This window comes from Schistocerca americana, chromosome 11 (genome assembly GCF_021461395.2).
Source record: "Schistocerca americana isolate TAMUIC-IGC-003095 chromosome 11, iqSchAmer2.1, whole genome shotgun sequence".
In the NCBI taxonomy this organism is placed as follows: domain Eukaryota; kingdom Metazoa; phylum Arthropoda; class Insecta; order Orthoptera; family Acrididae; genus Schistocerca; species Schistocerca americana.
The window spans coordinates 191,841,316-191,864,136 of record NC_060129.1 but is presented as its reverse complement, the minus strand read 5'-3'; the positions used below and the strand labels follow the sequence as shown (position 1 = coordinate 191,864,136).

Sequence of the window (22,821 nt, the reverse complement as noted above, 5' to 3'; positions counted from 1 at the left end):
TACAAAAGTATGACTTACAATTTTTTGATTTTGAACATAATCATTATTATATACAGAAAAGGTAATAGGTACACTTAATACAATAGGAACAGTACCATTGATGCTAAGAAATACAAAGGAAGTACACAAGAACTATAAAACAATAAGCTGTGGACATTAAAATTAGGCATTAGATACCTTGCGAGGGGACTTGAATGTAACACATATAAGATTCTATTTGTGATAAATAGTGGCCTGTCACTACAACTTTATTTAGAGCAATATGTGTATCACGATATATTTACACACTGTATAAATAACAGACTCATTAGGTGCAACAGGAACAATAATCATTATATCAATGACAATACATCTAGTTATAAATTGTCCTCAGTAGGGACTTCCACAAAACATGTGCAAACTAAAGACAGCTCAATGCAAAGGTCACCGGAAACTAGATGAATAGTGTATACATTGAGATGTTCCTATCATCAATCGCAGAATACAGAATCATTCGCCAGTCACTGAAACTTTGACTTCGACTAGATACATCATTGTATAAGTAAAATAATATTGTCATCTTATTTTTTTCTTTCAAATGCCAACAATTAATGAACAAAATGATTTCTATAGCTTGGCTTCAGCACGAGTACTGTCACTCCATTAGTTATGACAAAGAATATGTATGTTTTTGTCAACAGGCAAGTACTAACAAAAGACTAAAACAGTATATGATTAATTTCAATATATGAAAACTCTAACTGAAATGAGGTGTAACTTGAGCAACAAGTTAAAGGCATAATTAACAATATTATATGGTGAATGAGAATGCTACAAACATTTTTGTCATGTATAACTCAGCTTTTTGTAAGTTAAGTCCATTATAGTAATAAAAAAAGAGGAACATGCAATTCAGAATAAATCATCAAAGAGATCGAAAAATAATGTCTCCATGAAATCTGATAGTTAAGCAAAGATAATGGTTTCTTTTTATGGTGAATGGAAATTTCTAATTCTTCTGAAATATTAAACTGTGGGCCTACGGGGATGTTGCATAGTATTTTTTGGTTACTGGCAATAGATTCTATGCAATAACTGTTGTATGCAATGTGCTGGTCTAAATAGATCTACTGCTTGCAGTTCCTGATGTGGGCTCATGGAATCTGATTTGAAAATTCCTGGCTGTTTGTCCAATGTACACATTATCACAGTTTTCACAAAGTATTTAATATACACACTCCAGAGTTTATGTACTTATTGTCATGGTTCCCACAGGTATGCCTAAATTCAATGTGCAATCAATTGTTAGTTGTGAAGGCTATGAATAATTCATTATTATTTAATAATTTATTCATTTTACTGAATATGCTGGCTAAGTAAGTCATTTTAGTACATTTTATCTAATATTATCATTAGATGGAAGCAAATTATGATGAGACTTCGGTAATTTTGTAAATGAAGAAACAATACTGTCAGTTTTATAATCATTGGTCTCTGTGATCTGTTTAAGAAGACTGAACTCTTTCTGAAAGATATCTGATTTTAAAGGAAGTTTCAAGATTTTGTGAATCATGGTCTGGAAGTATGCTTTTCTGTATTTCAAGGTATGGCAGGAAGTGGCATTAATAACACCATCAGTTGTAAGTTTCTATGTACATTGAAAACACCTCATGTTCAACTTTAAAAATAAGTTTTGCATAAATACTGTTTTATGTGGTAGTTAATTAATCTATTTCATCTATTGAGCATTTATATAATAGAAGACTACGCCAATGTATCTTTTGAAGGAAATGACTTCATCAGTGATGTGTGTGTTCTTTTAAAAAAATATATGCTTCTACATAATTTATGAACATATTGGTGATTGTGCCTGCTAAGGCATTTCACATAGCAAGACCATTGCTCTGAAAATATATTTTTCCTTAAAAGAGCAATAATTTAAGGATAATGTGCTTTTATGTAATGCATCTGACTCTGCAATTTCTCCTAGATTAATAATTTTGTGCCTAACCAAACCACATTTCATAACATCAATAGTTTTGGCAACTGCTATATTAGTAGAGAGACTATTAATATTTAGCGTCACAAATCTACCACCATCTGGAATATTGAAATTCTAGATCTGTTCCACCAACTCAAACGTACTGTTCATGCCAAAATTTTCTTCAAAAAAATAAAAAGTTTTTAGCATATTACTTAGTTTTCTATTCTGTTTGTGGGATGGGCAATTCTTATTGTCCATATGGGATTGATAGGCATATGAACTTAATCTGTGATCTTAATTTCGGTTATTGGGGATTCATGACATTAAGAAAGGCTTTTTCAATTGGTAAGGACAGAAAGTTAGCATCGAAAAGCTTTTTTAAATTTGTCTGAAATTTGAGAGTCAGGTTCTTATTGATTCCTGTGATACTAGTTACATTTAAGAAGGCTACAGTTATAGAGATGTACTCTCCATTTACAATAATTAAGGTATTATCTTTATTTGCTTTTATTATTGCTGATCAATTTTCAGTCAGTTTAGTACTAATGCTTTGAACTATTTTAGATTCATGGCACATTGCATATTTTGTTTTGTTCTTCCCTTAAAAAGAAGACTTCAGTTTTTAATCCTATCTTGCAGATCTCCGATTTCTTACATTTTGCTTGTTTAATAGCTGTTTTAATGTCTGCAAAAAGATGTTGAACATTTGTATTGTTAAGAGGGGGCGTTATATTTCAGACATTCAGTAATGCATTTTCAGCAACAGTACACTGAATATTCATAATGTTTGAGATCCTGGGCCAGAACTTGTGCACATTATTAGCACATTTAGAAACAATTTTAGCTGTTGATTAGCTAACAGAGCTAATTTCTTATGTTGTTTGTCTGTAATTATCTCATGTAACCAGTTAAGCTTTTGGGTACCATAAAAGAAATATTAAAAACAAAGTGCAAAAGTTGACAGCTTAATAAAAGACGTAATTTATGCATTTCATGGGTTAAACTTTTCTTTTAAAGAAAGCGATCAGATTTTATCAAAAATAACTTGCTGCTCTGCTCAACAAACGTAGTGACAGGAGAGTTAGATTTCAACTTAATCTTGATATTTGCAGGATATTGCTTATTAAAACTGATCTTACCATGTATTTTAATAATTTTTATCCTCAGTCCTATAAACTGTCTAAAATTTCCAAATGTCTCACTAGGCAAACATGGCTCACAAAATCTATTTTTTAAAATGTTTTTAATAATATTTTATGACCACTGAAACTTCCTAAAACCGTGTTTCAAAAAATTTTAAATGAAAATTTGTGCTGGGCTGGGAGTCAAAGCAGAATTTCCCACTTTCCTCGAGTGGTCACCTTTTAACCACCACAGCTATCCAAGCACATCCCCATCGAACCCAAATCTCCATATGCCGCACACTGTAGTGTCCCTTTTCCGTTAACCCTCTTTGTTCACAGTCCTACTCTATTCCCAGTAGCAGTTGGACATTACTGTGCATCCACTCTAAAATACTGATATGTCATCAGGCATACACACTACATAGGTATGGCGTTTGTTCTTTTGGACATCCGTGTCCAAAAGAACAGACACCATATCTATGTAACTTACCTCATTTAATAAATGAAAGTCCTCTTGTACGATGATGAAATAGCTCAATTTTCAGTAATAATATCAAGCCATTTGTTTGATGAAAGATGCATACCTAAACACTGCAAAACTGTACAATTCACACCAATACACAAGAAAGGAAATAGAAGTAATCGGCTGAATTACAGATCCTTATCATATACATCAATTTGTAGCAAGATTTTGGAACATACTCTTGTTTCAATTTGTTAGAAATACCTCAATGAAAATGATCTACTGACACATAACCAGCAAGAAGTCACAAAATATTACTGAGAAACACAACTGGCTTTTTATTCACATGAATTGATGAGAGGCATTGACAGAGGATTTCAAGTCGATTCCACATTTCTAGATTTCCAAAAGGCTTTTGAAACCATTCCTCATAAATGTCAGACTATCATTTCAGTTGTGAAACATATTTGTTATTTCCTATTAGAAAGGTCACAGTTCAGAGTAACTGATCAGAATTCTTCTAGTGGAACTAAAGTGATGTATGGGATTCCCAAGGAAGTTTTACAGGCTCTGTTGTCCTTGTGTATGAATGAGTTAGATGACAAAGTGAGCAATCCTCCTAGATTGTTTCAGATTGTGTTGTAGTTTACCATTTGGTAGTCAAAAGAGCAACAAAATGAACTGTATAAAGATATAGACAAGATATCTGTTTGTTGCAAAAAAGTGGTAATTGGTGCTTAGCAACAAACAGTGAGGTGCTCCACAAGGGTATAAAAAAATTTCATTAAATTTTGGTAACACAAGAAATCACAGAAATTTAAAGAAAACAACTTAAGCCGGAATCACCATACAGAAAACATGGGGGAGGTGAATAAAAAACTGCACTCACAGGATGCAACATATTTATCTACTAAAGATACTGTCTACAGTTTTCTTGTCTGTCCTCATCTGGAATGTTCCTGTACAGTACAGAATTCTTACAAGATGTGATAGTTGGAGAACATAAAACTCAAAGAGGGGAAGCTCATTCTGTGTATATTAAAAAAAAAGTGGGGACGAGAGAGTGACACAGATGTGATACACTACTTAAGCTGGAAGTCATTAAGACAAAGTCATCTTTCATTGTGACGAGATCTTTTCCTGAAATTTGTCTCCCACTTTATCCTCTCAATGCCACAACATTTTGTTGATTCTCACCGACACAAGGAGAAATGATCATCATGACAAAGTAAGAGAAATCAGACAGCACATGGAAAGATTTAGGTGCTCATTTTTCCCCATGTGGTATTCTAGTGTGGAACAGTCAAGAAATAGTTTGAAAATGGTTATATGAATCATTTGTCAAACATTTGCATGAATTGCAGAGGAATAATGTAGTGGTAATAATGTAGATGAATATGACAAAGTGTTTGTGAGCACAGGATTTAACAGAAAATTTCAAAGTTGGAAAGAATGGGTGTTAGATATCTGCAGACAATGTGATCATTTTAACAAACAATGAAAACAACTTTAAGACATACAGTGAACATTAGAGTCTTTGGGGAATGGTTTGGAGTGAAAACCATTGCAATGAGAACTAAGATACATTCAACAATACTGTCATGTACCATTTAAATAAAGGTATATTACAGAAATAAAACTAAAAGTTATCAATAACACAGCCTGCATTTGCAAAGAATAACAGGATATTTGGCTGCAATACTGATTTCAGAATCAAGAAACTATTGATGATACATATTGTGTGGAGTCTTCTGTTTGCTAAAGGGAAAAATGGGAAAGATAACAATGGGATGACACATGTGAGGGTGCCCTTAGTAAGAATTTCATAAATTATATAGACTAGCAGCTACCTCAGGTTCCATGATTTGTCAGTACAGAGAACTGACATTTGTCAAACTTAGAGTTTGAAGAGTCTTCCGGTGGCGAGAGCAGTTAAGAACCAGCCATGGCAGATGACAAGCAACCAACCCATGAGTGCTGATCATTGCATGTGACCAGATGGGGTGAGGGGTGCAAATATCTGAGGAACATTATACGAGGAGATATTAAATAGGTATGTTCAAGAATATAACAATATTATGCTATATGGTGAGTAGCAACTTTCCTTCTCATAATACTGTTACATCCCATCCTGGGTTTTCCATTGTTTGATTTATGTTCAAGAATGAAATTAAATAGAATTGGACTTAAACAAGAATTGGTTAATGAACCCTTGCACACAGCAACAATTTAAAAGCTGCTAAGACGATTTGCAGGAGACAGCTAATTACTGGAACTGAAGGAAATTGGAGAGAGAAAGTAGATTAGGCATATTTAAGGGAAAATGAGAGCATACAGGTCATTATTGATGGATACGTAAAGGAAATGGAAAAGCAGGAAGGTAAAATATTTGGCTGTTCGATGACTGGTAGGGAATTAACAAACATGGTGAGCTGGAGAAGGAAAACATAGATCACAAGAAAGAATTACAGCAAGGATATGCTTGTCATGGGGAAAATTAATAACGATATTAGAATTTTTTAAACATTACTCAATATGTATTTTTCATGCACAAAGTAATGTTACATGTGAAGTGAATATCTAAAGGGGCACAATTACAATTCAATGCCCTGTCAACAACAGTGTCACTACAGCAGAAATAAAAGCTAAGAATGGGGACAAATGGGGAGGAAACTGTCCACGTTTTTCTCACAAGAACCATTCTTGCATCTTCCCCACTGTGCCACCACAAGCAGTGAGAATTTCTACAGGACATTATGGATAGATGTGGAAGAAAGCATGAAGACCCAACCTTACCATGTAAAGCAAATGCATCAGTAAAATAATGAATCTTTTACGGTGTAATATCTGAAGCATTTCATCTTGTTGCTGCTTCCTGGAACAATTGGTGGTAGTTTCAGTTTACAAATTCAGTTTGACCTTCCAACAAATAATGGAAACTATATAAAAACACTTGCATATAACTGCTTACTTACCTAAGATTTCTTACTGACAATATGTATCAAAATTAGCAGGGAATGTATATTGTAAATTGAACATTATGTAAACAACTGACCATACATCACATGCACTATATGTTACCTGACTTCATACTTCTTTTCAGTATTTCTCAATATCCTATACATCAGTACTGCTGCTGCAGCAGCTATTATAACAACAACAACAACAACAACAACAAAGTCAGTTGGTGAAAATTTGTTGTTAGAAAAATACATATATCATACCATTATAATGACATTTGGTATTTTTAATTCATTTTGTGAGACCTTTTGACTTTCCACAACCACTGGTAGGATCATACACTGTACAACTGTAAAGCAGAGAAATAAAAGTAGCAAGACATGTCCTCCTGCCCCTCCCATATAAACAAAACTATTAGTGCATACATGGACACAGGCTGCCAAGAGATGTTCTTGTAGCACGTATGTGAGGTCACCGAAATCTCTCACTCTGAAGACTGTAAAAGTTTTAAACAGCTATATTATACTTCACACAATCCAGGGTGCATATCTATATCACACATTGGTTTGTGTAATGATTAAACATTAAGTTGTAGGTAACATACACAGTTAAAATTAATTGATAACAAATATTACTATGGGAAATCAACAATAGTGTAGCAACCATGTCCATAACTAAACACACACACACACACACACACACACACACACACACACACACACACACACACACACACACACACACCTACCTAAGCAGAAAAAAGGAAGGGACTGTTGGGAAGGGGTGTGGGTCCAGGGGGTCAGCAGAGTGAGGCCAGGAGGAGTACTGGAATGAAGATTGTGTTGCAGGAATAACATCCACCTACATAGTTCACAAAGCTGGAGCTGGGGGAGAGGATTCAGATGGCACAGGTTGTGAAGTAGCCACTGAAATTGAGTACTTAGTGCTCAGAAGCATATTTCACTACTGGAAGCTCAACTCTGCTGTCACCCACAGTTTGGCTGAGTACAGTTGATCATAAAATGTTGGGCACAAAATGCAGCAGAGTTAGTATATGACATGGTTGCTTTCACACGTGGCCACATCTCTGACAGGATAAGGACTGGAGAAATGTGTGCTGGGAGGGTGAATCCGACAGGTATTGCACCTAGGTCTTCCACAGGGATACGATACATTTGATAAGGAGTTGGGAGTGGTTGTGGTGTAGGGAGGACTGCGAAGGACTGTGCATATGATATCCCTTATTTCCGGTCCTGATAAGAGACTGATGTAAGAGACAGTTTATTTGTTACAGTCCAAGATGATACTGGGTGATGATGGAGGTTCTCCTTTGTAGCTAGTTCTTGCATGTCGTGAGAAGATTAAAATTGTATGGGGATAAGAAGTGGAAAATCTGATAGTGAACTATGAGGATGTGCTGAAGAGTAATGTCTGAATTTTTTATTCTGATTTCAAGGTTGGTTGTGATATTACATGTCATACATGTTAATCTGTCAACTTTCCTACTTTGTTGATGTAAGTTGCAACACACTGCTACAAGAGGGCTCCAAATTGTAGCTTGTAACAGGGCAGCATGTAACGTAACTGGCAGTGTGTAATATAACACATGGTGATTTACTATGAGACACTCAGAAATCAGAAAGCACAAATTCAAAGAGTTTGTTCACACATGGAACACACTCTCATAAAACATTACAATGCCAGAAAAAGCATGACCAATGTGACACTTGCAATAATCCAATGTCTTGGGTTCAGTGTCAGCAATCATCCCACATAATATCCCAACTTGGCTGCAATCCATTTTCATTTGTTTCTGATACCCGAAGTAACCCTTCAAGTACCTTGCTTTGATAGTGATGAAATGGTTAAGGCAGAGGTGAGGTTGTGGCTCCATCAAACATTCAACAACGACTGTAACAATAAACTGGTTTCTTGGCAGAAGAAATGTGTTCATTGGCAGGGTGACTATGTTGAGAAGTAAACAACTACACATGAAGAATATAGATGCAGAACATTAATAAAGTTTGTTTTACTTAAAAACCTTTATGAGTTTTTACATAGAGAGTTCAGAAGCATTACTTTCCAGTATGCCCTTTTATGAAACTTACTGGCAGATTAAAACTTTGCACCAGGCAGACGCAAACTCCTGATCTTTGTCTTTCGTGGACAGGTGCTCTACTGTCTGAGCTACCCAAGCATGACTCAGGATCTGTCCTCAGAGCTTCAATTCTGCCAGTACCTTATCTCCCACCTACCAAACTTCACAGAAGCTCTTCTGCAAACTTTGCAGAACTAGCCTTTCTGGAAGAAAGGATGTTGCAAGATATGGCTTATCCACAGCCTGGGTGACGTTCCCAGAATGAGATTTTCATTGTGCACCAGACTGTGCACTGATATGGTTTCAATCTGCTCATTCATCATGCTGTCTTATGTTTGGGAGAAGTGCCTGTCTGTAAAGACCTTTGTGGGACCTTCAGTATACTGGGCAAGGGAATTCTCATCACTGTAGATATGCTGTCCACATATTCCCAAGCTACATGGGAGTGATTTTTTGGTGCGGAAGGGACAACAGCAGTGAAAATGCAGATACTGTTGACCATTAGTCAGACGGAGCCATCAGGGAGTTGGTCAACATCCAAGAAGTCGGCAGAGTGGACTGAGGAGAACCAGAAGTAGTGAATGGGAGTAAAGAAAAGTTGTTGAGGTTGTGAAGGAATGTGTGTGTGTGTGTGTGGGGGGGGGGGGGGAGGGGGGGGATGTGTGCACTCACATCACCTACAGGTGCTCAATGGTGAGGTTATCAGCACCCTTACACACATTACAAGAAACAAATGTGGAAAAATTTTTGACACACAGTGAGGAGGAAATCTATAAAATGTGACTCCTTCACTCACTGCCACCTCACTCACGTTGACCCACACAATTGCTCTATTTCACAGGTAATAACACAACAGAGAAGGGTGAATAGCGCTATACTTGAGACTAAACCATAGAAGAGCTAAAATAAAGGCACATCAAAATGCGAGTGAAATGTGACTGGCTGAGCACTTAAAAAGCATGCGGGTGAGCCAGCCACCCTGTTAACACATCAAGAACATCTCTCTAAAATTTCTGGGAACACGTTCGACATATCACAAGACCATAAAACACTAACCATATTTCTCTCAATGCCACTTAAAACAGAGGACAGATCTGCTGCCATCCTCCGCCCTGAAAATAAAACACAGTCTAGTAAAATGTGGTGTACAGTGATCTGTACACATCAAGTACCACACATTGGAAGGTTCTCTCGCCAGGGCAAGAAGCCATGCTTCTGAGGGCTGTTGCCTATGCAAAGATGGGGATGGAAGACCTTGTCCCACATTTGTGCTGTATGCCATGGTGGTGTAGTGGTCTTTACTAGACACAGCTTGTTATCCGTCACTTCTAGCCACAATCTCCCCATTGATGCATGACTCTGTACCTCAACAGCAAGGTGATAGCATCCAGGGGGATGGTAAACTGAAATAACTGAGGATCACAACATGCCTCCTTGGCTGCTACATCCACACATTCATTCCCCATAACACTGACATGCCACAGTACCCAGCAGAAAGACACCTCCCTCCCCAGCCATTGTTGTTAAAGAAGGGCATCCTCAATATTCTGGAGTTCTTTATCTGCTGGATAGAGAGTGCAGGGTGCTTAAGGTATCTGAATAGACAAGGAGTTTAATACTCTAAGCACATTTCATTTCCTCCAACGCCATAAAGATCCCATATAATTTCATGTCACAGACAGTAAAGTCTTTAAGAAGTCAGACCTTGAGGACATGATCAGGGAAAACAACAGAGCAACCAACCAAGTCTGTCTGTCCATAAAGACGGATACAGAGTTGTGCCTCTGCACAGAGGCTGGGTATGGGGCTGGTCTTTTATGCACCTATGGCCAGCTTAATCTCCTTGTGATGGATAGCATCAATAATCTTCAAGCAGGAAGGTGTCACTGACCCCACTGTTCACCCATAGTCTAGCTGCAAATGCATGGAAAAAATTGAAGCAGACACACCCTGTCTGTTCTCCAAGACCTGTGGCTACGTAGTTCAAGATATTCAGTGCCTCCTGGGTTCTGGCTTTTATCTCTGAGGTTTAGTAATCACGATAGTTTGGACTCAGAAATTAATCCCAGAAACCTCACTAAGTCTTTATGTAGAATGATACCCCTCATTTGTAAGTCAGGTAAATTAAAAATACAGTGCAAATGCTTCAAATGTGCACGCGCACTCGCGCGCTCATGCACACACACACACACACACACACACACACACACACACACACACACACACACACACAATCTGCAGAAAACTGAAAACCTGTCTTTGCAACCCACTCCTCTAACCTCTATACTGTAAGCTCCAACTGATGAATTGCTGTTGCAACACTGAAGGAGAAACAGAAAACAGTAAAATTGTCCAGAAATAAGGAGCACTATGCAGGACTACTTACTGTAGGTGTGATACTGTCTATGGTTATGGCAAAGAGGATACCCCAAGGGACGCAATTCCTCTGCTCAAAACAACCCATATGAACATATGACTCCTTCATGGGCAGCCTTACCACAATTACCGCAGGTGGCTTCTCCTTTACATGCAAGAGTGGTGTCGCCAAAGCACTGGCATTTAAAACAGCACATTGGTTCAAATGGCTCTGAGCACTATGGGACTCAACTGCTGTGGTCATAAGTCCCCTAGAACTTAGAACTACTTAAACCTAACTAACCTAAGGACATCACACACATCCATGCCCGAGGCAGGATTCGAACCTGCGACCGTTGCGGTCGTGTGGTTCCTGACTGTAGCGCCTTTAACCGCTCGGCCACTCCGGCCGGCACAGCACATTGGGTTGGGGACATAGGGCGACATGGTAAGGTTTGTTGATTTGAGGGAAGGGACCAAACAGTGTGGTCATCACTCCCATCAGATTAGGGAAGGAAGTTGGCCATGCCCTTTCAAAGGAACCATCCTGGCATTTGCCTGAAGCGATTTAGGAAAATAATGAAAAACTTAAGTAAGGATGGCTGGATGTGGGTTTAATCCATCATCGTCCTGTATGCGAGTCCAGTGTGCTAACCGCTGCACCACCTCACTTGTTGCCACATGATAAAGTGAAGAAAACTTGCCTTAATATGTTCTGGGAGTTCTGTGCTATTAAAAGTGAAGATGAGCATATCAGATTTAATCAAACTGCCTTCCACCCATATCATAATATTTTGCACATCTACAATGCCTTTTTGGGCCCACTGAACTTCCAGTTCAGTCCACCAGATTCCTGAATGTCACAACAACCTTACTGTTGTTTAATGTGGTATGGAGCAGTCTCAATAGCTTATTCCCTGTGGCTTTTGGCCTGCTGTAGGATTGTCACTTGTTGGGAACTTGAGATTTCCACCAACAGTGTCCCATTTTGCAACCACTTAACAGATTTTAATGTACCTGCAATCCTCTCTAAGCCCCTTTGAACATAAGAAAGTGAGACATTTGCCAAAGCTTCGCCTTTCCTTTTCACCAATAAAAACAGTTTCTCACGAACAGCGTATATTCTGTTAGTATAAAAACCAGAATTCTGAAAGAGTTGTGGATTCGGAGAACTGGCTACACAAGTCCTTTTGTCAGATTGGGTGTTGGTACCTTCTCGTGGCCCACACTTCCCATTGGGAGGAGGAAGTGGAAATTTTCAAGGATCTATCTCAGTCTTACAAGCAGCTAGGGAAATAGAAGTCCACCTAGACAGAGTCCCACATACCTAGGTAGGCTTTATACACCTGAGGTGTGGCAGGTTCCCCAGAGGTTGCCAGATAATGGCTGTTTCACCTCAACATCCACACATCTCATCGGTGTGCAGCTCACCTTGACATTGATGGTTTATTTTATAGAGATTTTTACCACCCTCGTGATCTGGCTGAGCAAGCCAAGACTGTGACAAACAACATTCCAATGCTGTGCCACACAGTGCTTGCTGAAGCATACCCAGAGTTTATAGTGACAGTGGACTGGCGACATTTACCAGTCTCCAGCTCAAGAACCCGAGGGTCTCCAGGCCTTTATCCAGCAAATGAATGCTGAGTCGCGCAGGGTAACTTTTGTCAATGCAGCTGAGTGACATCTTCAACAAACCCTTATATTTCAATCATTTTCAAGGTACAGATGCAACAGGAGAAAGCAGTGAAAGGAAATTTAAAACCTCAGCATGCAGAGCATATGCTGAAAGATAACAGACACACACACACACACACACACACACACACACACACACTAGTGTCACCCTCAATTTAAGATGGGTAATGTCAGAAGTTACTGATGGTAGATATAAATAACAAACAAATGAGGCAACATTAACTCTGCCCCTCTACTGTTTGATCAGGGAGGAAGCACAATTCCATGCATTATTTATGCTAAAACCTCCATGTCTATTTATATAGCCACTCGTTAATTTAATCTCAACTACTTCCTTAATCACTGGGACAGCATGCTAGAATCTGTGATAGGATAATTTTGCAATAGCAGTTTTGTTCCGTTGTTGTGTGTTTGACACATTCAGTATGTTCTCCATGGCAAGACTACGACATGCCACAACAGCAAAGGATGTGGTAGACATCCTTGTTATGCAAACCAAGATCATCCTTTATGGATCTTAATCTTGGATGGATATCGAAAAATACATTTCACTTCATGTTTCTACAGAATACAAACAATCCTGTCATAAATGCTACTTGCATTTGACAAAAATGCAACAGATTTTGGTGCCTCCACATTATTATCTTCATTCATTTGATATATGATAGGTCAATAGAGCAATGCATGTCTGATCTGTCTTTCAAAACAACCATCTCTATGCAAAGTGGCATCGTTGTGAGCTAACTCAGCTGAGTAACTTTCACAGTGTGCGATGATGTGAGCCCAATGAACCAAGATATGAAGTGCCCATTCACACTGACCTGCACAGAGGCAACTATCAGCCTGAGGATACAAATCACTGTGAGCTGGCTTTCTATAAATGTCATGTCCCAAAGTACCATCAACCTCCCTCCTCGACAGCTCATCACAGATGGGAAGGCAACCATTCTTTTTCACCTCAGTCGTGAAGCAAATATTCAATCCATCTGAATTCAAGTGTTCTAAAGAGCATTTAAATTCAGGCCTCCATGAAGCCAAACAACAAAAGCATCATCTACATATCTGAACAAATACACAGGTTTCAATGCAGCTGACTGCAGTGCACATTTCTTGAAGTCTCTCATGAACAGATTGACAATAATAGGTAACAAAGGTCTTCCCATCACAACTCAAGAGATTTGTTTTACCTTTTAGCATATACTCTGCATCCTGAGGTTTCCAATTTCTTGCACAGTGCTCTATTATGTTGGAGCCTCAAAATTGATAGGGTGCATATCTGTTGGAATATTGGGAGTTGTCCAAGCCATTACCTGACTATGTTCCCCTAAGTTATTTGACCATTTTATACGCTGGGAGAAATTTGGATTTCACAGTGTATAGGGTTTCTTGGCCCTGGGTCGAGATCACGGAGACATCAACAATGAACAGGAACCAGACATACAGTTTTGTGTTTCGAGAGTCTAGGTCACAAAATTCGATTTTCTGCCTTTCATGAAGAGTTGCCTTAACCATTAGGTCAACTAAAATTTAAGCTGTCACTTTTTTTCAATCTACTACTTATGAACAAACATATATGGTTTGGCATTCCAATGATGGAGGACTGACTTCGCTTGCTGCAATGGAAATTTATCGATTGAATTAAGTTCACCAATGCTGAATCAAGTCAATGGTGATGTACTCAACAAAGATGCAATTATGTCAAATATCACTGGTGTAAAGTTCAGAAACCAGTGGGAATGAAAGTTCGAGACATGTTATGATAACATAATGGTTGCAGCAATCAGTCAGGGAAAGCAAGAAATCAGCTTGAAATCTTTCTGACAAATTTTCATCTCTGTAGTGCATTGTGAGACCCTGCTGTTTTAAGTTGAGAATGAACTGACAAATTGTGATTTGATGCTGCATCAGCTGTAGAATGTTTCAGAACAAATGAAAATTTGTGCTGGACTGAGACTCCAACCCAGATTTCCCTTGTCACAAATGTTCACCCTACCACTTTGGCTACCCGAGCATGTCTCCAGGAAGAAAGACAATAACTAGAGAAAACAGTGTCTCATCCAGTGTGTCTATCATAGTAACACAGTACAAGCACAAGGGAGTTAAGACAACATGACAAATGGAGATTTGACCTGCTCCTAGAGGTATGCTCGGACAGCCAATGTGGTTAAGAAGACCATTTGCAACATGTGGGAAATCCAGTTTTGTGACCCAGTGTGGCACAAATTTTCACTTGTTCTGAAATATTCTACAGGTGGTGTGGAAATATAACCACAGCTAGAAAGCTCATTCTAAATTTTCATCATTCACAACACTTATTATACTGTCATCACTCACAACACTCATTACACTAGAGTTCCACATGTCTGAGGCTTTCTTCACTGATATTATTGTGCCTTAACAGTTCTGCTCATCACATATTTTCATTTCATATCAATACAGTTAATATCATGAAAATACACTGATGTGTGATGTAACAAAGAAATGTTATGTTACAATGATAGATTGATTAGCTTGCACAGTCATGAAATGTATTCACAGATGTAGGTGGTGGTTGTTGGGATGTTTAAGGGGGACTAAACAGCGAAGGTCATCAGTCCCCCATTCCAAAATCAGGCGAGCCGAAAATCTACGGAGCAGATAAAAACCAAAGGGGGAGGAGACGTCCCCCCAGGCGCTAAAAGAACACAAATGCAGCAAGAAACACTACAGACAAGAACAGGACAGAGGAACACCAGACAGAAAGAAACAGAAGGAAGGAGGATGGCCGGAGACTGGTTGACTGACCATGAGAACAAAAAAGGGGAAGAGTCAACCATCTGACGGCACACCAGAACAGCAACAGACACAAGGACAAAAGACACAGAAAGGGAAAGGTGCAGGACCTCCCTAAATCGAACCATAAAACGGACTACCACGGATAAAATTTAAAACGTCATCAGCCATGGAGGCATCGTCGGATAAAACCAAAGCCAAAGTGCCCGGGAGATTAAAAGATTGCCGGAGTGTGCGCAGTCGAGGACACTCCAGCAAAATGTGGCCGACCGTCAGCCGGGACCCACACCGACACAAGGGGGGATCCTCCTGACGCAACAGATGGCCGTGCGTCAGGTATGTATGGCCGATGCGCAGCCGACACAGGACTACCGAGTCCCTGCGAGAAGCCCGCAGGGAGGAACGCCACACATCGGTCGTCTCCTTGACAGCCCGCAGTTTATTCGGGGCTGTCATGCCACGCCACTCAGCAGCCCACATCCCAATCAGCTTACGGCGCAACACCAGCTGCTGGTCGCGAGCCGTAAGGCCGATCTCCAAAGCCGGGGCGTCGATCGCCCCTTTGGCCAGCCTGTCTACACGTTCGTTCCCTGGGATGCCAACATGACCGGGCGTCCAAACCAGGACCACCGAACGACCAGAACGGGCAATGGCGGAAACAGACTCCTGAATGGAGGACACCAGAGGAGAGGAGGGATAGCAGCGGTCGATGGCCTGAAGGCTGCTCAGGGAGTCACTGCAGATGACGACGAACCTACCTGAGCAGAAACGCATATGCTCAAGAGCGCGCAATATGGCCACCAGCTCTGCAGTAAAAATACTGCTGCCAGCCGGCAAGGAGCGTTGCTCAACATGGGCACCATGAGCAAAAGAGTAGGCAACGCGACCATCAACCAGGGAACCATCAGTGTAGACAGTCTCACAGTCCGAAAATGAGGCGAGGAGAGCAAGAAAACGGCGACGGAGGGCCACAGGCGGAACCGAGTCCTTGGGTCCCTGTGCCAAGTCCAGACGGACGGACGGCCGGGACAAACACCAGGGAGGCGTAGGTGCACGGACCCGGAAGGGAGGCGGAAGAGGGAATGAACCCAATTCCGACAGCAGGGACTGAACACGGACAGCGACGGAAAGCCCAGACCTAGGTCGCCGTTCGGGCAGATGGAGGACCATGGCAGGGAAAAGCAGGCGACAATTGGGATGGCCTGGCGAGCAATGCACGTGGACAGCATAGTCGGCGAGCAGTCGATGGCGGCGAATCCGCAGCGGGGGAACCCCGGCCTCCACCAGTAGACTATCCACGGGGCTCGTACGAAAAGCGCCAGTTGCAAGCCGGACCCCACAGTGGTGTATGGGGTCTAACAACTTCAACACTGAGGGTGATGCAGACCCATAGGCCAGGCTCCCATAATCAAGCCGAGACTGCACAAGGGCTCTGTACAATCGCAGCAGCGTGCAGCGATCCGCACCCCAAGACGTGTGGCTAAGGCAGCGGAGGGCGTTGAGGTGCCGCCAGCATTTTTGCTTCAGCTGAGTAATATGAGGAACCCATGTGAGCCAGGCATCAAACACGAGTCCCAAGAAGCGGCAAGTGTCCACCACGTCAAGCAGGTGGCCATCGAGGTAAAGTTCAGGATGAGGGTGGACCGTCCGACGCCTGCAGAAGTGCATAACTCGAGTCTTGGCTGCAGAGAACTGAAAACCGTGAGTCAGAGCCCATGATGCTGCCTTCCGAACGGCTACCTGCAGCCTGCGTTCGGCGACTCCCGTCGTTGCGGAGCTAAATGTGATGCAGAAGTCGTCGGCATACAAAGAAGGAGACACCGACGACCCCACTGCTGCAGCCAGACCATTAATGGCCACTAGAAATAAGGACACACTCAACACCGAGCCCTGTGGGACCCCATTTTCCTGTGTATAAGAAGAACTAGAGGCGGCACCGACTTGCACCCGGAAAGAGCGGTGCAATAGAAAGGTTTGAAGAAAAGCTGGGAGCCGACCATGAAGACCCCACCCATACAATGTGGCGAGGATGTGATGCCTCCATGTGGTGTCATACGCCTTCCGCAGATCGAAAAATACAGCAACGAGATGCTGACGTCGGGCAAAAGCCGAACGGACAGCAGATTCCAGCCGCACCAAATTGTCCACTGCAGACCGACCCCGACGGAAGCCACCCTGGGATGGAGCGAGGAGACCGCGCGACTCAAGGACCCAACACAAACGCCACCCCACCATACGTTCGAGCAATTTGCACAAAACGTTGGTGAGGGTAATGGGACGATAGCTGTCCACCGCCAGTGGGTCCGCACCAGGCTTCAAGATGGGGACAATAACACCCTCTCGCCATTGCGACGGGAATACGCCTTCACACCAAATGCGATTAAATATCGCGAGAAGGTGTCTCTGGCAGTCCCTGGAGAGATGCTTCAGCATCTGCGCGTGGATGCAGTCTGGGCCTGTTGCTGTATCAGGGCAATCGGCGAGGGCAGCGAGGAATTCCCTCTCGCTGAAAGGAGCATTGTATGTTTCAGAACGACGCGTGTGGAATGAGAACGGCGTCCGCTCGGCTCGCTCCTTTAGAGAGCGAAAGGCGGGGGGATAGGAGGCAGTCGCAGAGCTCTGAGCAAAGTGCGCGGCAAGCCGTTCAGCAATGGCGGCAGCGTCCGTGCAGACAGCACCGTCCAAGGAGAGCCCAGGGACACCCATAGGGGTCTGGTATCCATAAATCCGCCGGATCCGGGACCACACGAGTGAGGGGGAGACATGGGAGCCCAAGGATGAGACATACCTCTCCCAGCACTCCTGCTTACGCCGTGCAATAAGACGACGGGCCAGGGCATGGAGCCTCTTAAAGGCGATGAGGGTCGCGAGAGACGGGTGCCGCCTATGCCGCTGGAGAGCCCGCCGACGGTCGCGAATAGCCTCAGCAATCTCCGGCGACCACCAGGGTTCACAGATGTAAATATGAACCAATTCCATGGGTATAATAAAATCATGACAATGAGAATTTGTGGCAGACCAGGACCCAAACCCATATTTCACACTTTAGAAGAATGGTTGCCTTAATGGCATCGGCTATCCGATGGCCAGACCCACACTGCTGTAACTCATCTTCCACATGTTGTAGCTGTACTCTCATACCCCATTAATGTGATTTCTGTACAGAGGAGACATTTTATTTGTAAGTCACACATGCATGTCCAAAGGAACAGGCATAATGGTGATTACAGCTGCTATGAATGATATGAAATTTATTTGCAGTTGTGAATATTAATCACACTATGTATGGAAGTTTGGATGTGGCCATGAGTCACGATCAGATACCCAACACAGTTAAGGCAACCACTCATATAAATCGGGAAATTCAGGTTAGAGTTCCAGTCCGGAACAAATTTTCATTGTCATCATTCCCTTATAATCCTGGAAGTGGTTCGTACTTGCAACTGTGAGTAGATTTCATGTTTTTCATAGAAGCTGTAGTCACTGCAGTGCCTGTTCCTTGAGACATCCATGCCCTACTGAAGGAACATCGCATTATACTGCTTGACACAACAGGCACTGCAATTTCATATTCGTAGCTAGTACAGTGACAATATGCACATTGAGGGTTTAAATGTTTAAAGGTTATGGTTTTCTGTTCACCAGTAGAGGAATTCTTCCTGCATACCAAAGTTGACAGTGATGCTATTTAGCTACCCAAATGCTGTAAGAACATCTGAAAACAGTCCTAAGCTAAAACATCCACAGAACCACATGCCTGGCCCTGACTGTAGGGTAGCACTGTCCAGTCCATCACAATTTATTTTGTAGCAAATCAGGATTTGAGAAAGAAAAGAATAATCCACCCTCAATTTTTGAGAATTACCAGCGTTACCATTCTCATGTGCATATGCTATTTTGTAGTAAATTGGGATCTGTGATTTAGTTACTGTAGCACATATTTTAACAAACATATTATGTTATACCTAGTTTTCCGTTTCACGAGGAGTGTATGTTGTCTACATTTAACCCAAATTAACACTATTTTTGAATTTGTTAGTGACTATAACCTTAAAATGTTTTAGGAAATAAGTAATTTTTAATATAGATTTTTCTGTTGCCTTAATAGAAATTTTGTTTTGTGTACTAACTGCTTCACTTTTTAAAGGGAATTAGCAGCAATTTTAGCTCAACTGTTAAAAGATAATCAGCATGCTTAGTTTAAAGTTACTCATTCACTGTCCTGTAAAACTTTGTACAAACCACAATGCAGCCCCACTGTGAATGCTGTCCTTGAACACGGGATGAGTTAGTTCATGTTTGTAAGCATCTGGAAACCACCCTGAATATTCTCAAATGATTGGCAGTTGCTGCAAATCAGTGTGTTAGAATAGCTCCCGTGAGCCAGGTCTAAAGGTACCAAAAGTACCTCAAATACTACCCTCTTATCTGTAAGTAGTACCAGATTTGTCAAGTACTGGATCTGTCACTTGCACACTTTCTGGTAAATGGCATGTCAATGGCAGATCTAGAGTGACCTGTGAATGGCTGACAGAAAACAACCAGGGCTCAAGTTGTTGTACTGATACTCTAACCAACAAGTTTGAGCTATTTTCTTTCACTGAAACTAAAGCTGGGCCAGTGTAAATCCTTCATCTGTTGGGAAACCTGCTTCATCCTGTGTGAAGAGGAGGCAAACACAGAAGGGTAAAGGCCTATTAATCATCTGTAGTTCCAATGTATGATGAACGGTACATGGCAGCAAGGAACAGGAAGAAACACCAGGTGCATTCAGTGCATAAGTCTGGGAGTCCTATTCAGTATGTTGAAGAGGCTATTCTAGCAGCCACTGAAGGAACAGGATGCAACCAGCTGCAGATTGTGGTGCACATTGGAAGAAATGATGCCTACTGTCTGGGCTTCGAGATCATACTTTGATCATTCCAGCGACTAGCAAAGAAAGTTGGAAAGACCAATCTTGCAGACACAGTTTCAATGAAGTTTACAATTTGCAACATTATTCACAGAGCTGATCATGGCCCCCTGATTCTGAGTCAAATGAAAGAACCAGAGACTTTTAAAGGTTCTGTGACAAGCTTGGTTGCATCTTCCTGGACTTGTGCCATAGGATTGAGAACTATAGCGTTCCTCTAAATGGGTTAGCTGTGCACTAGATAGACACGAAGCCCATGCCTACTACAGTAGTACAAGTTTATATGCCAACTACCTCTGCAGATGATGAAATTGATGAAATGTATGATGAGATACAATAAATTATTCAGTTAGTGAAGGGGGACGAAAATTTAATAGTCATGGGTGACTGGAATTCAAGAGTAGGAAAAGGGAGAGAAGGAAACATAGTAGGTGAACATGGATTGGGGGTAAGAAATGAAAGAGGAAGCCGTCTGGTAGAATTTTGCACAGAGCATAACTTAATCATAGCTAACACTTGGTTCAAGAATCATAAAAGAAGGTTGTATACATGGAAAAATCCCGGAGACACTAAAAGAGTAAGACAGAGATTTAGGAACCAGGTTTTAAATTGTAAGACATTTCCAGGTGGACTCTGACCACAATCTATTGGTTATGAACTGTACATTAAAACTGAAGAAACTGCAAAAAGGTGGGAATTTAAGGAGATGGGACCTGGATAAACTGACTAAACCAGAGGTTGTACAGAGTTTCAGGGAGAGCGTAACAGAACAATTGACAGAAATGGGGGAAAGAAGTACAGTAGAAGAAGAATAGGTAGCTTTGAGGGATGAAGTAGTGAAGGCAGCAGAGGATCAAGTAGGTAAAAAGACGAGGGCTAGTAGAACTCCTTGGGTAACAGAAGAAATATTGAATTCAATTGATGAAAGTAGAAAATATAAGAATGCAGTAAATGAAGCAGGCAAAAAGGAATACAAACGTCTCAAAAATGAGATCAACAGGAAGTGCAAAATGGCCAAGCAGGGATGGCTAGAGGACAAATGTAAGGATGTAGAGGCTTATCTCACTAGGGGTAAGACAAATACTGCCTACAGGAAAATTAGAGAGACCTTTGGAGAAAAGAGAACTACTTGTATGAATATCAAGAGCTCAGATGGAAACCCAGTTCTAAGCAAAGAAGGGAAAGCAGAAAGGTGGAAGGAGTATATAGAGGGTCTATACAGGGGTGATGTACTTGAGGACAATATTATGGAAATGGAAGAGAATGTAGATGAAGATGAAATGGGAGATACGATACGGCGTGAAGAGTTTGACAGAGCACTGAAAGACCTAAGTCGAAACAAGGCCCCGGGAGTAGACAACATTCCATTAGAACTACTGACTGCCTTGGGAGAGCCAGTCCTGACAAAACTCTACCATCTGGTGAGCAAGATGTATGAGACAGGCGAAATACCCTCAGACTTCAAGAAGAATATAATAATTCCAATCCCAAAGAAAGCAGGTGTTGACAGATGTGAAAATTACTGAACAATCAGCTCAATAAGCCACAGCTGCAAAATACTAACGTGAATTCTTTACAGACAAATGGAAAACCTAGTAGAAGCCAACCTTGGGGAAGATCAGTTGGGATTCCGTAGAAATGTTGGAACACGTGAGGCAATACTGACCCTACGACTTATCTTAGAAGAAAGATTAAGGAAAGGCAAACCTACGTTTCTAGCATTTGTAGACTTAGAGAAAGCTTTTGACAATGTTGACTGGAATACTCTCTTTCAAATTCTAAAGGTGGCAGGGGTAAAATACAGGGAGCGAAAGGCTATTTACAATTTGTACAGAAAGCAGATGGCAGTTATAAGACGAGGGACATGACAGGGAAGCAGTGGTTGGGAAGGGAGTGAGACAGAGTTGTAGCCTCTCCCCAATGTTATTCAATCTGTATATTGAGCAAGCAGTAAAGGAAACAAAATAAAGATTCAGATAGGTATTAAAACCCATGGAGAAGAAATAAAAACTTTGAGGTTTGCCGATGACATTGTAGATCTGTCAGAGACAGCAAAGGACTTGGAAGAGTAGTTGAATGGAATGGACAGTGTCTTGAAAGGAGGGTACAAGATGAACATCAAGAAAAGCAAAATGAGGATAATGGAATGTAGTCGAATTAAGTCAGATGACGCTGAGGGAATTAGATTAGGAAATGAGACACTTAGTTTTGCTATTTGGGGAGCAAAATAACTGATGATGGCCGAAGTAGAGAGGATATAAAATGTAGACTGGCAATGGCAAGAAAAGTGTTTCTGAAGAAGAGAAATTTGTTAACATCGAGTATAGATTTAAGTGTCAGGAAGTCGTTTATGAAAGCATTCGTATGGAGTGTAGCCATGTATGGAAGTGAAACATGGACGATAAATAGTTTGGACAGGAAGAGAATAGAAGTTTTCGAAGTGGTGCTACAGAAGAATGCTGAAGATTAGATGGG

The 22,821-nt window shown here is 41.2% G+C and overlaps 1 protein-coding gene across 4 annotated transcripts in view; it reads right to left on the bottom strand.

The window, feature by feature from the left end:
- Positions 1 to 6,104: 6,104 nt before the first annotated feature.
- The window catches only part of LOC124553713, a 194,263-nt gene continuing 177,546 nt past the window's right edge, over positions 6,105 to 22,821 (bottom strand). For all 4 annotated transcript variants that reach the window (XM_047127610.1, XM_047127611.1, XM_047127613.1 and 1 more), the window contains one exon: positions 6,105 to 6,425. In XM_047127610.1, coding sequence (XP_046983566.1) covers positions 6,408 to 6,425 — 18 coding nt within the window. In that variant the 3' untranslated portion in view covers positions 6,105 to 6,407. The remainder of the gene's footprint in view (positions 6,426 to 22,821) is intronic.